At 40.8% G+C, this 17,595-nt stretch overlaps 1 protein-coding gene across 1 annotated transcript in view; it reads right to left on the bottom strand.

Moving 5' to 3' along the window:
* Positions 1-650: 650 nt before the first annotated feature.
* The window catches only part of faf1 (Fas (TNFRSF6) associated factor 1), an 83,141-nt gene continuing 66,196 nt past the window's right edge, over positions 651-17,595 (bottom strand). Inside the window, exons 17-19 of the mRNA XM_049588705.1 lie at positions 17,027-17,104; positions 12,351-12,566; positions 651-1,263 (exon numbers count right to left, since the gene is read on the bottom strand). Of these exons, the coding sequence (XP_049444662.1) occupies positions 1,180-1,263; positions 12,351-12,566; positions 17,027-17,104 (378 nt within the window). The 3' untranslated portion in view covers positions 651-1,179. The remainder of the gene's footprint in view (positions 1,264-12,350; positions 12,567-17,026; positions 17,105-17,595) is intronic.

Here is a 17,595-nt window from a genome sequence, read left to right as displayed (position 1 = left end):
TCAGATGATTTTCTTTTTACTTTTGACCCCCTACAATAAAGATTTATATGCCTTTGATGATATATCTTAGCATACCTTGAAAGAATTTACAGAAATCAAATCGCATGTGTAATAATTTGACTAGAAAGAAAACTGTGTGTGTCAGGACGTGGTGCAACAGATTTCCGGGCGAGACCAATTGATGTTCATATTCATATATTTTATATAATGTATATCAAACTAAAACTAATACAGCATCAAACTTAAAAAGGATCAAGAAAAAAAGAAAAAGAAAAAAAGAACTGAAAACTGAGCAATCTGTTGGCTTGGTGAGCAGTGGATGTTAAAACCAGGGGGAGCGGAGACCGAGGGGCGGCACTGCAGATGCTGCAGGTGTCCCGTCACGTCTTTTCCCCCGCGGCAGACAGCGGACGGAGGGGTGCAGGGGTGGAAGATGAGGGGACAAGGGAGGGTGGGGACGGGGGTGGGAAGTGGAGTTTGGGAAAGTTAAGGGAGGAAATACAGGTGGAGATGACACAGCCCAGACGCCTGCCAGGCAACATCTCTTCTTGCTGTTTATTTTATTTTATTTTTTAGCATTTTTTTTGATTTCAAACACAAAAAACATGTTCTAAAAAAGCAGCCTTTGTGTGTTGAATGTGGAATCGAAGGGGCACAAGTCCATGTTTTTTTGTTTTTTTTTTTCCTGCGACAAAGATTTGTCTTCTCAGTCTCTCGATGCTGTTATCGTACTGTGTTGTGTTTGTGTTGTGAGAGAAAACCATGACACAGCAGTTGGGAACGTGAAGTCGTGAAGCGTGTGTGTGTGTGTGAGAGAGTAGAGAGAGAGAGAGAGAGAGACAGAGAGAGAGAAAGAAAGTTTGGGGGAGGTGAATGTTTGGCTGTGTGCTTGTGATACTGTCTTTGCTCCTCTGTGCAACACGTGTACACTAGGCATTCATGTGCCACGACCAGGCCGAGGGCAGAGAAGCTTACTTGCACTTGTGTGTCACTGGACGTGCATGCCAGTGTGTTTATGTACGTCTGAGAGGATTGGTTTTGGGTGTAAGTATGTGTGCGTGTGTGTGTGTGTGTATACTGTAGGCCCTGACTGGTGGGGCCCATGCTCGGTGACTAGTGTGTGTCCAGCCAGTTCATCAGTCAGTCAGTCGGTCCTCTCAGCTATCAGAGGACCAGTTCCTATTCTTTAGCCTCCAGGAAGAGCGTCTCCTGCGGAAACAACTTGGCCTCCAGCAGAGTCGACCCTGGATCCAACTGGGTGATCTGGAAAGACACAAAGTGGTGGGAAGAAAAAGGAAAAGAAATCAGACCATTGCTGATTTAATGGCTTAATAGCAGGGCTGCAACAAATGACTCGCATCATTATCGATTCATCTGGTCTGAGGCGGATTTTCTTGTTTAGTCCCACGAACACCCTAGACCCAGAAGATATTAAATTTACAATAATCTAAAACAGAGAAAAGCAGCAAATCCTCACATTTGAGAACATAGAACCAGCAAATCTGGAACCAACAAATGTTTTGTATTTAAGAAAAACAATCATCAAATTTGTTGGCCTAAATTTTCTGCCAATGGACTAATCCATCAATTGACTAACTGTTTCCTCACTGCTTAATGCCTTACTTTTTTCTTCTGTTTTGGCCGTCCACACTGAGCCGCTATTTTTGAAAACAGAGAGAGATCTTAACTAAAGTGCTCAGCAAACTGGACCGAAACGCCAGTCTTAACAACAATACTGTTAGACAAACCTTTATAGTCCACAGGACTACGCCACACAAGCAGTTAGGCTTTAAAATCTCCAATTCAACCCTGATATCTAAACCACTCAAATATTATCTTAAGGTTTAGGGCAAGCTTTAAGGCAAGCTAGATTTAAGACTTTTCAAGACTGTTTTTAATGCCACCAGGAATGAAATGTAAGATCAATTTTATGACCATCCAAACTGAAGAATGAACTGACATCAGTCACATAGGGTTAGAGACAGTTTTGCCCAAATGTTTATTGTAACATAAAACATGACTTTTTTGTCTCGTAGCAGAGACAAAGGTAGAACAGAACTGGGGAATACCTGGCATTTATTGGCAATTTTATGTTTCTCACTCTTCATCTAGAATTCCACTGCCTTGATTCCCATCGTGACGAGTTTGGGAGAAAAAAAATACTTTTTGCAAACTCATGACTCTCGATAATCATTCGGTTGTCAGAACCAAAAATGCTTGGGAGCATGAGCTTGGGGCAAAGTTGAAGGATCAATGGTGGGACAAAGCTGTCCATAATATATGCTCAACTACTCCTTGTGCCAGGCTGCGGCTTCTGCAATTCAAAGTATCACACAGAGTCAATTTCAGCAAACTGCAACTATCTAAAATATATCCTAATATTGTGCACCAATGTGACAGATGCCATGTCTCTTCTTGTAATGTGAGCCATATGTTGTTCTTCTGCCTTCAGACTACAGAAATTCTGGACTGACTTTTTTATGGCTTTAACAAAGGTTTTAGGAGTCTAGATAAAAATGGATCCTTTTTATAGCTGTATTTGGGGTATCATCTGAACAACTCCAAATTAACTCCTCACAGTCAGATATATTAAGCCTTTACTTAACTACATCTGATAAGTTATTTTTAAATTAATTTTATTAATATTAATTGTATTTATTTATATGTATTTTTAAAGTAATTAATTTGTTTTACATTTATTTTTTGTTTGATTTTTATTATTTTATCTATCTACTTTTCATTCTTTCTCTTTAACCAAGCTTACTTTGGGGTTTACTTACAACCAGACTATGAACATGTTTTATTGTACTGTCTTGTTTGGAAAAATATTTAATGATATTAACATAATTTATGACTATTTTTTAACGCAGAGACAATTTTTATTGTTCCCGTTCTGTTTACAAAAAAGGGTAATGGCACTGGTAATTCTCTTTTGCTGTTATCCATCTATGCCTAATAAAAAGATTAAAAAACAAACAAACAAACAAAACTTGTTGCATAAGTACACTGAGCCTTGTATTAGTTTCAACCATGCTGAAAAATCTTGGTTAACGGGCTGATTTTTGTTGAATTTGCGCTTCCCCATGTTGTTACAGGTACAGTGACAGCTAGCTAGCGGATGGTGGAGTCTCTGCTCCGTGCATCCTGGACAGAAACACAATCCGTGGTTGTTGGTTTCGCTATTCTGATCGGTGTGACATAAATGCGAGAAATTAAATTTAAAAAAGGAAATACATGTTACCAGCTATTTTGAGAATTTACATTGCAACATCAGAAGAAAAAAAAAACTATTTCCAATGTCTTTGCTTTAAAAAAAAATTTGAAAGAGTAAAATATTTAATGCCAAGGATTTATTTTTAAATTAAGGAATTAATGCCTTTACAGTCTATTTAAGAATCCACAGGAACCCTGAGTGTGGACAAGGCCTCGGTCATTCTGCACTACTAAGTCCCTTGATGATTGTCTCACCATATATGCCCTGCCATCCAGACTGGAGAACAGTGTAGCTTTACTGCTGAGTTCATTGAACGTGTGTGTGTGATTCTAAGAGAGTGTGTATTATTCTAACATGGTGTTTTAAAAAAGTCTGGGCAGTAATCTGAGCAGCTCCAGCTTCGTTTCCCTAAGAGGACCATCAGGTTTGTTTTCTTAAAAAGGCTCCAATCCAGAACAAACTGACGAAGGTTATAAGACAGGAGACAGTGTGTGCTGTAAAAGCTTTGTGTGGCGTGTGTGTGTGTGTGTGTGTGTGTGTGTGTGTGTGTGTGTGTGTGTGTGTGAGTAGCAGGGATCATGTGTTATTGATGGCTAATAATGACTAATTTCAGCAGGGGCAAAGGTCACACAGGAACAGAGCTGATGGTGTAGAGGAGAGAAACATTTATCTGCGTTCAGTTCTCTGCACGACAGCTATTGTCTAAGAGCAGAGGAATAGTGCAGTGCCACCCACAACGGAGCTGATTGAGTTAGCTGACATGAAGGGGGTCTGACCTATGTTTTTCTCTTAGCTTATGTGAGCTAATCACTGGAGGGGTTGTGTTACATCGGGCCAATCTAACACCTGGGCTGAATGGGCGAGGTGGTGTGACACCGAGATGTGTCCGGGGCTTATCTGATGACTGCTGCGTCAGCCCCTCTGATTAGGGCTCCTATTCTAACCTCACAGTGGGATAATTAACCAGCTCCCTGTACCTGCTGTAGAAGGTCGGGGAGGGGCGGGGGGGCAAGCTAGCATGATAAAGGTCGACCTCACAACAAGCAGAGTGATAGGTCTGAGACGGACTATTGTAGGGAATGAAATGTGAACTCTGACCATGAACTGAACCACAACTTTCCCCTCCTGCAGATGATATAACAAGTGTCTCACTAGCCGTATTAGTGTCCTAATAATGCAGCATTTTAAAACGTTCCAGCTCTGTACACAAATCAAACGTCAATCTAACTTAATTTTGGTCAAATCACCTTTGAAGTTCAAAAGAAAGTTCTTTAAAGAATCTCAAAACATCTCAAACACTGGGTATGTTTACATACACACTAATATTCCACTGTTATTCCAAATATGACAATACTCAAAATTTGATGCGGGTCATAAAAACAGCATATTCTGTTTCGATATTTTGAATTAGACCTTTTTCCAACTGGGGCATTTTCCGTGGTAATACTAGAACCAGTAGAAATAATGAATTGAACTTAACTTACTTTAACCTCCTGCAGACTATATGACAAGTGTCTTATTATTGTCCTAACAAACCTGTATTTCAAATAGTGCAAATCCAGCTCTATACACAAATCTAACTTGATTTTGGTCATTTCATTTTTAACTTCTATAAAAGAACTTTAGAGACCCTACCCTCATCTGTGCTTTGAACAATCTCAAAACATTTTAAGAAATGAGTCCATGTTCACTCATTGTTGGAGACTTTAAGCACTGATGTGAGTAAACACTGAGAATAATTGAAATAATCTACCAAGGCCGTAAACATGGAGTAAACATTGGGTGGGACCAAATCTGACGCGGATGTTGTAGGTCTCACCCGGAAAAAAAATCAAAATTTGAAAACTCATTTCTTGACATTGTAAATTTCTTAAATATTCACTTAGACATGGTGGGACTTTTTTGTTTATTTTTTAATGGTAATGTCTATTAATACTAAACTGAAAGAATATTTAATGTCCAGGTAAAGCAAAAATAAATATGTGTACTGAGTTTGTCACACCACAGAAAAGTGTGTTATAAAACACCAAGCCAAATTTGAATTATTAAAAATGTAAAATTACATTTTAAAATCATTAAATGCTAGGCTGTATTCTCTCCTCTGAGATGCTGAATGTGCTGAAGACACGCCCACTCACAGGAAAGCTGCAGCCTCTTATTAGTAGCACTACATTGGATGCTCCCTCTAGCATCTTTATTGGACTTGTACACCCATAAATGTTTGAGCCACCAGAGCCAGAATCAAATTCAGAGCCAGAGGACACTGACCTGCCTGAAAAGTCAATCTAGTTCCTCTCTGTCTGCAACAGAATGGTAATTTATATGTTTAGATGTAAATATCAGGTTTAAAACATACAGTGGTCAACAAGAGTATCCGGATTAGACTGTTGCGATGTCATCATTCAGTTTTAACCTTCAATATTTGTTCCCTTACTCAATTACCTTCATGTCACATGCTGTCCCTGCCCTGTCGGCATCCTCATACTCTCTCTCCCTCTCTCTCCTAACTCTAAATGCACCAGAGTGAACATGACAGAAATATTATCAGTAAACAAGTGGTGTTAGTTGCCATGATGGTTGCCAATACCAATAATTTCTGATCTGAACGTCAGTGTTTAATTCGTCAAAAAACATTGATTACTACACTGTACCTACCCACAGCAGTCAAGCAACAGCTCCTGCTGGGGTACGGCAACACCACTTGGACAAACCGTACACAGAACTGCAGTACACCGTAATACTAGCACCTGTGGTAATAATAATGTCAATTTTTTTCATGTTTATTTGTGATTATAATAACGTTTGCTAATGATTATTTTGACTGGCGGTGCATGGTTGACTGTCGAAGCAATTATTTAAAGTTATATTTTATCAATATATATTTGGGGGACATTGTGAGCATATGGGGATGATATGCCCCCCAATATATATTATAATTCTGGTCTAGCAATCTACACATTAAAACTTGTGTTAACTACAAAATCCGCATAACTGGAGGGCATTCAAGGACTCAGAGAAGAAGGTGAGAAAAGAGAAAAAAATAAGTACAATAGGGGGAAGGTGAGGAGGACATATCAGCATCAGACAACCTATCCATCACCCATGGGTGTTTGGAAATGTCACACCATGTGCGCGTCGGCAGTTTTTGACTCCACGTCTTTCATCTCCTTGTCCTCATTTCAACGTATCATTAAGACTCTTGACTTTTCAGCGGGGTCCCTGGAAGCCTGGTGTGGGCAGGGAGGGGCTGCCACATCAACCTTATGCCCCTCACCTCGTCAGCTGCCTCGTGGCACAGCAGGGAGCGAGATGCCATGAAGAGAGGTAAAATGGTGTGTGTGTCTTTTTTGAGTGTGTGTGTATGTGAGTGTTTGCTGCAAACATATTCCATCCCAACGGTGGGGAAAACGACCAACAGGGCTGCTGCGTTCCTTTTCCCACCTCAGGAGCAGCGCGTCGCAAATGGCTGCCATGCTAATGAACCCGACAGGCTGTTATGACACCACAGCATCAGGTAGGAGTAAATGAGGCTTTGGGGTGGAGCAGGTGTGTGTGCTTGTGTGTTTGTGCAGACGTGTGCCTGTGGTCTACATATAAGCGGTGTGTGCGTGTGCTCTTAGTGAATTCGGGATGAGAGTTTGTGCTCGTGGTGCACCAGGGAGAGACGACGGGGGGAGAGCAGCATCTGAGTCTGAAAAAGAAAGTAGGGAAACAAGATGCCACACTGACACAGGAGACGGGCGCCATCGGTGATTGTTTACATTGTTATCCAATTAACAGACCATAAGCATGGAGGCATCTGTCAACAAACAAAGCTGTTGTTTTTCCTCTGCTCTGCCTAAGCCATTTTCTCTCCTCCTGTGCCTACACAGCCATGCATACATACATACATACATAACATACATACATAAGACAGACACAATCTAGCTCTCTGCTGTGCAGTTTGTTTTTAACCTTGAGTCAATATAATTTTCATCAGCCAATTTAGATCAAATCAATCAGCTAAATTCGGGACCGACTATTTTTAAAGACGAAATTAATTTCCAGAGATTTTCATTTCACTAAATAGCATTTGTGGAAAAAAAGGTTTTCCAGTTGTTAATTAAAAACACACAAATGAACAGAATAAAAACTGAACAAAAAAAATTAAATTGAACGAAGCAAAATCTAAAGAGATAATACAATATCTGGAGGCTCAGCATTAAAAAGCCTAATTCTAAAACTGGAACCAATTAAAAAGACAGATGGTGCTTCTCGGCAATCTTTGATATTTTGTCTTCATTTTCCTATGAAAAATTGTATGACATAAAATAATCAGCTAATATCAACCCCATGTATTTGGCATTATCAAGCAGCAGATTTCAACGGTCAAAACCACATAATTAGCACTTAACGTGAAGTTTAAAATAAATACCACAATTGTAAGTCACTTGATTCAAATGAATAAAACACACTGATAACAGAGGAGGCGACACTAAGCAACGCTCCGCCATGAAAGAAAAGAAAGGGAAAATAAACACAGGCCCTCAAGATGTCCGTTTCCAACATAATCAAACGTGCAGCTGAAATAACGCATTTTTAATGAAGCCATTACAGGCCCTACTATGTTAATTAAAACCAAATAACTTGTCTGTTTTAAACTAGTGTTGTCAAGTGTTTATTTGGCCAATTACAAAAGCAGTGGGAGATCATTATCTGCTGCCAGGAGCGTTGACAGCACGTAGCGCCGGGGCGTGAACAGAAAAGAACAGACCAGAATACGGCACTTCAAAGGGAGAAATGCACCGCGCAGGCTGGACGGGGGGTAGGACTGAGGGGGGAAAACAGAAAAACTGGGACTGGGGAGGAAGAGAAAGGAAGAGCGCAAGCGAAATAATAGAAAATAAAGACATAAGACTAAAAAGTCTATGCTTAAAAATATATTTTAAAGGGTATTTTTTAAAGGGTGAAAAAAGGGATTTGGGGGAAGAGTGAAGGCGCACATGGAGAGGGATACAAAGGCTGAGGGGGGTGGGGGGGCAAAACAAAAGTATAATTGAGCAGGGAGGTAGAGAGGCAGGGATAGAAGGAAAGAGGAGGGAAAAGGGAGACAGAGGGAGGGAAAGCTGGAAGGGAAAGGAGTGAGGAGTGAGGAGGGGGCTGAGATCCTTAGGGTAAGACTCAACTTTTGACACTATCCCTCTGGACATGTTTTAAAGCATGTAAAAAATACTCTGCTTTGAAAAATAAATTGTGTTTCATGTGGTTTTTCCACAATAAAAAGTTCAATTACCATATTACAAATTATTAAAATCTACTCCTTTACCCAGAATGTATGAACGTGCAAATATTTTTAATTTCTTAAGTTCAACCGCAAGATGTCTCCTACGTCACAAAAAAGTTCATTATCAGCACACGTGGAGTGGAAGTTTCAAGTTTCCACATCTCAATTTTCTTTAGAGTTTCACACCGGTCCACAACTGGCTTCCAACTAGTTGTGATGTCATGAAATCATCTTGTACAATCACATCTCAAACAGCCGTCTGGAATCAAACTCTTCCTGCACAGTGAAGCTCAAACATCCAAGTGAAGCAACATTAAGCAAAACACATTTTTGAGCGGAGGGGACTTTAAGAGATCAGGGAGATACTAGCCTGTATACGTGGCCTAAGATAAAGCCACATTTCAAATTCAAGTCTCAGAGATGAAGCAGAGCGCCACACAGCTCTATGAAGCTGCGGGTTTGTGTTATGTGGGGAGAGAATATTATAAGAACAGTCCCGTGGAAGCAACTTTGAGTGAAACTGCTTTTAAAATAAACCGCCGTAGCTCTTCCTGTGAATACGATTCTTTGGTGATAGCAGGACAAGAAAAACAAAACACACCAGTATAACAGATGTAAAATCTATTTCAGTGCAACACACAGCTTCCTCTGTGCCACTGTTTATTTGTCCTGAATCTCAGGTTTTTTTCTGAGAATCACTGGGGCGAATTCACCGACAGAGCTGGAAGAAGGATTAAGAGAAGGTGAAATAGAGTACAGTATCACAGTGAGAAAAATAATACGCTGGTTGGACAGTGTTTGGGTGTCTATGTGCTGCCAGGCAGGAAGAGCCGACTGCCGATTATTATACCGGCAGTCTAAACATGTTCACCGCAAGCTGAAGGAAGAAGACCTCAGGCCTTTCAACAGTGGTTTGTGCTCAACAAGTATCAAAGAAAAAGGAGGAAATTCTTGAATGGAAAGCTGAAAACTGAAACACTAAAAGTCTCCCCCTCCTTCCTCAAACTCGCTGACAGTCATAGAAACGGAGAAAGGGTTAGTTCCCTGAGCACGGCTAAGCCTAGTACAAATGATGCCAGTGTAAGGCCTGCTGTAGTGCTGAAGAGATAAGCCACTGATACCAAATGTTGGGGAAGAGACTGAGTCCAAAAATTGGAGACTAATAGACACTTATCGGCGAAGAAATCCTGAATCAAAGGCATCATCTGTCTCTGGTGTTTTATCTCAAATTGTCAAAAGTTTATTTATAAATGGGAATAAAACTGTTATCAGATTACTAATTGACAACGCAGCCATTTTTCCTGGTCAGTGATGCTGTCTAGTTCCAGCCAAAAAATATTCAGCACAACTCGAGAGGAGACGGGTTGCAGCTGAATGTATGTAAATGAAATAAAGCAGGCTGACGAGGAGGGAAATAGCAAAAGAAAGAGTGACACTGCACAAAGCTGCTGAAAACTAGAAAAGAGAAAGAAGGTTTCAACAGTTGTGCAGTATTACAAATGCAATAGTGGTCTATCCTCTATCCTCTGATCCTGGCAGAGCAACAGTGAGAGCGTCTGGACGGGATGGAGGCTTTCTATGCTCCCTCTCATTTAATTACAACACAGAGCTGCAGGATTAGACAGGGGCCTGTGTTCACAGCCTCATACTGGCACTACCACTGAGCTGCTTCTCTCCTCTCTTTCCCCAAATCTCTCGCCTTTCTGTTTTCTGGAATTATCTCCCATCTTCTTCTTTTTAATATCTTCCCCACTTGTCTTCTCTATCCTTTTCTCTTTCAGACTGTTTCTCTGATTAAATCTTTTCTTTGTTTAAGCTTTTGTCTTCTCTGTTCTCTTTTTCGACTAGTTCTGCAGTCACCATCCTCGCCTCGCTTCTCTACCCCTCTAATCCTCCCATCCTGTTTTTGCCGGAATTTCATCTGCGATGCAGACACATCTTTATCTCTGTCTCAAACACATGTTTACTCTTGATTATAAAGAGACAACTGTGAATCCTTTAAGTGACAAAGTTGTGAGCGGGGCATGTGTTTGCTTGAAAATATTTGTGCATGTGTTGAAGTGTGTGATTGTGACGAAATGAAGAGTGTGAGCTACGCGTTAATGTGTGTGTTAGTTTGAGGTGTTTGTGCCCCGGCGGTCTCTACAGACTACGATGGCACACTGCCTGGGCAAGCCTACACACACACATACACACACACCTCTATACAACCACCACCACCCACCCCTCCACATGCACTCCTCTCTTGATTAATGGAAATCCCATTTTTGTTTCCAGCAGCATGGCTAATTAAACTGGTAGTTAAAACAGCGCTCATTAGCTCTCTACCACAGAGCGCGGCGACCGAGCCCCCTAATGACTGGATGAAGATGGCTGAGTGCTGCCGGGCGTCAGCAGAAGAGCCATAGAGAATACTACTGTTAGTGCTGACAACTGTATCCTAACACAGTCATAGTGTACTGTATTCACAATGGACCGATACTAATTAATATTCACTGAATAATACGTATGTGCAGGTGGACGGATAAACAGCAGGCTTAACTTGCTTCATCACAGGTACGAGTAAACAAAATCAGCGACACATCAGTGGTGCTGCAGCGCACAAACAATTAAATGACGACGATAAAAAGCAAGAAAAAACTAAATCATCAATCAGCCACAACAGATTGTCTTTACTATTGTCCCTGCTGCTTCTCCACGAACAGCCATCGCCTGAGGTTCAGCCCAGGCCCAAACGGAAGAGCCAATTACAGCTGTAGATCTCTCCAGCAGAGATGTTAGCTGTGGCCGAGACCACTTCGTAACCTGCTGCTACTCTTCTGCAGTGAGGACGAATTTAGTACTTGTTTGTGTGGGCAGAGAACTGTTATGAAAGACAGCACAAAGACAGACACTGGAAAATAGCATGGTTCAACTTCCTTCCAAGTAAGACATCTTTTGCTCTCTACTTGTGAATTTAACAGCTTTTATGTGTTGGTCTTTTAAACAGATACTTTTTCGATGTTCAACCAGCTCTGAATCACAATAATGTGAAAATGAACTGTGGTAAACTTCCCTCCATCTTATCAGCGGCCAGTCTTCCTGCTCATCTCTCAGCTCAAATCAGCCAGAGGTCGCATCAACCGGACAATTTTCGCTGGCACTTGAGTTGTCACTTGAGCTACAGATTGTACTTCGGATTTTCTATGCCCACCACATGTACACATAGAGTATAAATGCGGACTGAGAGATAGAGCCGCTCCTCTGTCTCTCTCTCACAAACGCAGACCAAACTCAGATCAAACTGTTAATCACATATAAACCAAAATTATGTTACTGTATTGTTATTATTATTGTTATGTCTCGCCTAAAATGTCTTCAGAAACATTTTAGTGTACTGTTTAGCTGTAATAAGAGACTTTGTGAACTGGAAGTGGGTGCCATACTGTTTCCTGTATTGTATCAAATGATAAAATGATCAAGTATGAACCAAGATTCTGTTACAGCCTTGCCATTTTCTCGCCTCAAATGTTTTCAGAAACATATTCTTAGTTAACTGTTTAACTGTTATTTGAGTTAGTTAGTTACCAGCCGGCAGCCATATTGTTTCCTGTGTCAAAAGCTCCCATTAACTCACCCACCAGCAGGAGTTTTTATCGGCCCAGTGCAATCTGGCAGCTGAATGTTTTCTGCCTCTTGAGCAAAAGCAAATGCCACAGTTCTTTTCTGCTGATTTCTCAGGTCATGTGGCACCAATTTTCAAAAGTATTTGTGTCTTTCTACTACATTGTCAGCCCAGTTTCATGAAAATACCATCTTTCCAGCAGTGAAATACTTCTTTAAAGCACTTGTACTGCTGGCTTTGTAAGTAAGAAAGTAAGATATACAACTCACATTTCTACGAGGGAAGGTGGTGAGGAGCTTGAACTCTTCAAAGGGGTATCCCTTGGAGGCCACAAAGTCGAAGAGGACCTGAAGCTTACAGCTGCCCAGGAAACGCCTTTCCAGAAACTCGCCACTTGGTGTGCGGATTCGCAGTTTGCTGATTTGCTCTCCTGAATCCTCCTCGGGCTCTGGCGGTAGGGCCTGCTCCAATGACAAGCGGATTGCCTGCAAGAAGGGGTGGAGAAAATCCAGTGTATTTGGTCAGTACAGCAGATTGACTATTAAGTCCTCATAATCACTAGAGAAAAGTCTAGATTTCTATTAATTGTTTAAAAGTGGACTTCCTTGTTTGCAGAGGACAGAGGTAACATCGGGATCATAACTTATTTTGTGATCACACAGGACAAGTGCAAGTGAAGAAGCTGCAAATACAAGCCAAGGACTGAGATTTTCTCACTTCACAAAAAGATGCGTACTCTATTCCATGAATACTAACTAATACATGAAAATGAATCAAGAAAATAAAAGGACCAACATAAAGTATGACCATATTTTCTGGATAAAATAGTGAGTGTGTTATGTGAAGGCAGAGATGTTTACATACAGGTGCTGGTGGGGTGCAGCTGTCATTACTGATGCTGCATGACTGATTCTTTTTTTCAGGCCTATTAGCATCACAAAATGTCTGTATTTTTATTACCACATCGCGACGGCTGGTACTTGTTTTCAACTTGTGTACGTGTGTCATCATGGCAAAATGTGGTCCCGGAGACACCTATTGTGGCAGGAATTACCACAGAAACTGTTGTGGGTACTGTGCCAGGTGTTTATATATCTGACTCTCTGTCTGTTTGTCTACAGACAGATTTTGTCACCGCAACTGCGTCACAACCGTGCAAGATGCAGTCAGAAAACTCTACAGGTGTGTAGCTGAGAGCATAATAAAGGCCGAGTTTGAAGGTAAGTGCTGTCTGAGCAAAGGGGGGCAGACGCAGTGGGGTAGGAAGCAGGTTCCACTTTGCGCCCCTGGAATGCATTCGTTTTAAGTCAGGGATCGCTGTTCTAAATATATAATATACTTTCTACAGTATCAACACATGCTATCTTGCTCTCTCATTATGGATGTTTACTACAGTCTTTCGGTCAAAAGAAAAGTCTACATTGTTAAGTTATAGCTTTGTAATATTATCTTTTAATTCAAATTTTTAACTTGTATGCCCTCAATGTCAATTTTTTGCTGTTGTTAAGTCAAAAATGGTACCAGATATTTTTCAAGATATTATATCAAAGTAAGGATTCCTATATTATGAAAACAGTCAGCACAAGTGATACTGTGACAGGAAGCAAACATAAAAATAGTTATTAGATGAATAAAGTCATGACCTAAAATTATAAAATAAGTGATAATTTATTAAAATGCGGATATATACCTTCCAATCTAAAACATCTTCTACTTAAGTTGTTCATTTGATTGCACATTTAAAACACCATGGTAAAAGACACACGATAATACGACTAACTGATTAAGTGCAGCAAAGGAAGGAAGCCAGCAAGCTTATACAAAGTCCCTTGGAATACAAGTAAAAATTTAGTTTCAATTAAAGTGTAACTATAAAAAAAAATCAACATTGGCTCTCTGTTTATAGTAAATTTAAACCAGAGATTCAACAGTAACACTGGCAGTCGTGACAATGACGACACACTATCCAAACAAGTATGAAAGACAAGCCAAGAAGTTGCTCCCAGAGTCTGACGGCAGAACCGTTGCCTCACATTAATTAAAGGATCGTCTTGTCCTGAGAATGTTATTGAATTAGTTGCCCTGCGTCTCACCCTGTTCCCTATAGCCTGGTGGAGCTCAGAAGGTTGCCAAGTAGAATTTCAGCATATTAAAAAGAGCCAAATGTTTTTTTATGGTACTTTATGTTCTCTTACTGTTGCTCAGGCTGTTTGGGAAATCTGAGATTGTGCCTGTTGAATATGTGAGTGTCTACCTCCGATAGTGTTCTGTTTCACACATGAATAATAATTAAAATACTATTTGGTAATACTGTCCACAGTGGAGTTTCTTATAGCACAAAGACAACTATCAACTGTCATCTTCCACAGCAAAGCTAATCAGCTCTCCTGTGCTCCAAAAACCACGCTTCAGCCGCTCCCTGGAGCCTTCCTCCTCTTTCTGCTCCTGCCCCTCACCTCCCTACTCCCCCAGCTTGTTGTTCCTGTTTGGCCAGCCGGGGAGCATATGCTGTGACAACATGCCCCGGCTTTATTTACACACCATAATGCAATTATATTTCATAAGAGTGTACAACAGTAGCTCATTAGCAGCTTCTGGTGTTGGGTGGGCAGGGTAGCGCGCGTGCCGCTCCACCATCAGCTCCCTCAGGTATAAGAGCTGATGCTGACTGAGTTAAAGGGGCCCCCGAGGACAACCTCACACACAGACACACGAATACACAAAGAATAGACAGGAGTGTGTGCGGTGGCAGTGGACATACAAATGCAGACAGGCAGTCAACCACAGACACAAGCATAAACACCCCACACAAGTGAGAGGTAGCGTCCCTAAAGAAACCACAGGACACACGTCTGGTCGAGCCTCGGGCCCAGGCTGCTCCACACAAATAATCACGAGCATCTATCCGTCCATTTATCTGCCTGCTCCAGCTCCGCTCGGCTAACCACAGAAAGCAAACAGATGACGGGTGTAGTGGAGGGGGGGATAGAGGTGCACCTGACAGCCGCACAACTGTATGCTAAGACCCCCTGAAGGAGGTAAATAGTAATGTCAACCTACACACTGCACATGCACCACTCCCCTCAATTCACCAGCTCCTACTCTCATCTCACTCTTCTTTGCACAAAGGCACAGAATCAGAGAGAAAGCATTCCCACCAGCATTGTCCACTCTCTGGTGGCAACACGTTTTTGTTGTGTATGCAGTTTCTGTCACATACAGGTTACTACCTCTTAAGACTCAAGTGAAAATGGTAAACAACAGCTAAAAGATTTATGGCGCTGTAACACTGCATTTTTATGATGTGAAAATATCTGTTCATGTTATAGCTGACCAACGAATCCTGGCACAGTCTTCAGATCTACTGTTTTGTGGTTTGTTTTTTTTTTGTTTTGTTTGTTTTTTTTTAAGGATGTTCAATGTCTGTTTATGGTAAGTGACAACACAGGAAGTCAGGAAAGGTAAAAGAAACAGCTGCCACTGTGAACTGTTTAGCTGAAGAGCAGTATCCGAAATATAAATGCCAAAATCAAATGTTAACTTGAATAGGAATGTGTAAATAAAGACACCTTTTTTTTAATTAAACGTAAATTTCTCCAGCTTTATCAACTGTAGAAAATGGAATGACTGATTAGTTGATCATTAATAACTTCCTACAATACTGGTATTTATACTTGTGTGGTTTCCTGTGTATGCTGAAGAGCACATCTGTATTCTTTTTTCACCTAAATACTTAGCAGAAATGATGGAATAAAGGAATCGCTGAGAATTTTAAAAATCTTTCAATGCCAATTCCCAATAGTCTTTCAGTGTTTGTCTGTCAGAGCATCATCATCAGAACTACCCAGACGTAGTGACAACACAATGCAGTATTGTGTTGTGATAAAACAAAAGAGCACTTGTTTCCCATTATTTCCCATCTTAGATCCATTTTAGGACCTGCTTAACAGTTGAAGACACATAAGTTGCCATTGTCCAGTTCCAGCAGCTGTTGTTAGCTCTCATATTCCTGAATATCTAGACTGTAGCACAAGCACGACACTCATATGTTAGCACAGGACACACCATGGAAACCACTGAGCTTAGGCAGAGAAAAATGATAGAAGTAGGAAACACGAGGCCATAGTGGCTATTGTTGTTCAGAATACACAAAGGCACCCACGCAGTTTGGTTAGTGGACTACAGTGATATAATTAAGAAGGCCCGACCCAGTGCTCTTTTGTTGTTTTCTGTTTAACTTAAGTGACAAATCACCTGAGTGAGCCGAGTCACCCAATACCTCTCGGTGCCCCGAGGCTCTCTGCTGTTGAGTAAACAACAATCAGCGAGGACTACACTGTATTACTATAGACTGTATTACAACATTGGTGCCATCCTCACAGACAATTATTGTTCCTCCCGCATGCGTGACAGTTTGCGTGTCTGCCTGTGAGTGTGTGTTTGCCCCCCCTCTTCACATACAATAATTGTTTTCAAGTGAATATGTGTGTTTGCTTAGGTTGTGTGTGTGTGTGTGTTTGTGCACAAGCTCCTGTACATGAATTGCCTCAGTCTTTTGTTCACTTGGGTTTCAATATGAGGCTGTGTGCTGTACCAATGTAAAGCATTCAAATAGAACAATAACTGTGTGCATGTAAGGTGACATTAACAGGGACGTGCCTCGATGTAATTAGGAATTTTTTTTTCCCTATTCTGAAATGGCTGTATGCCTGTTCGCCCACGCTACACACGCTTCACTGACTGGCAGGCTTCACCAAAACCACAATCTAATTGACTCATTATTGTGAAGTGAGAGCAAGACAGATAAAAAACGACAGCACAATGGCACAATCACTGTGCGCTGGCAAAACATATCACTGTTCAGCCTCACACTGATCAAGTTGGAATATTAATTTAGGTAATTTGCATAATGTGAGTATGATGTGTGTACGGCTGTTCTTCTCACCTCCTTCTCCTCCTCCTGCTCCTTTCTCATCTGTTCCAGACGAAACTGCTCGGCCTCTTCTCTCTCCTGGGCTTCTCTCTGAAAAAGGACAGAAATTAATTTAATCGAATGCGACGCAACAACACAAACAAAATCAAAATGTGACATGCAAAGATGAAGACTGTTACTAGTATGTTTCCCCTGCTTGTCGAGTTTCATTTGAATAATTGTTGCTGATATTTAATAAGAGATCCAAGTAAGTCATTAGTTTTTTAGACACTTAAGTATCTAAATATAATACAAGGTAATGACGTGACACAAAATCAGAGAGAAGCAGGAAATCCTCACATTTGAAAAGCTGGAATGAGTGCTTTTTTTTTTACTTGATAAAGGACTGTAAGAATTTATCAATCATCAAGATAGTTGCAAAATAATTTTAAGTCAGTTGACTAACCAATTACTTTTTTTTTGGACTCAAGCTCACTGTATTTTATTATATACCTTTTGCACAACACAAACACAAAAGCCATGAATTAAAAACAACGCACAACTGTTTAATTTCTGTTTAGTGACACTCATCTAAAGTGTTG

This window comes from Epinephelus fuscoguttatus, linkage group LG10 (genome assembly GCF_011397635.1).
Source record: "Epinephelus fuscoguttatus linkage group LG10, E.fuscoguttatus.final_Chr_v1".
NCBI lineage: Eukaryota > Metazoa > Chordata > Actinopteri > Perciformes > Serranidae > Epinephelus > Epinephelus fuscoguttatus.
This window is presented reverse-complemented; position numbering and strand designations above follow the sequence as displayed.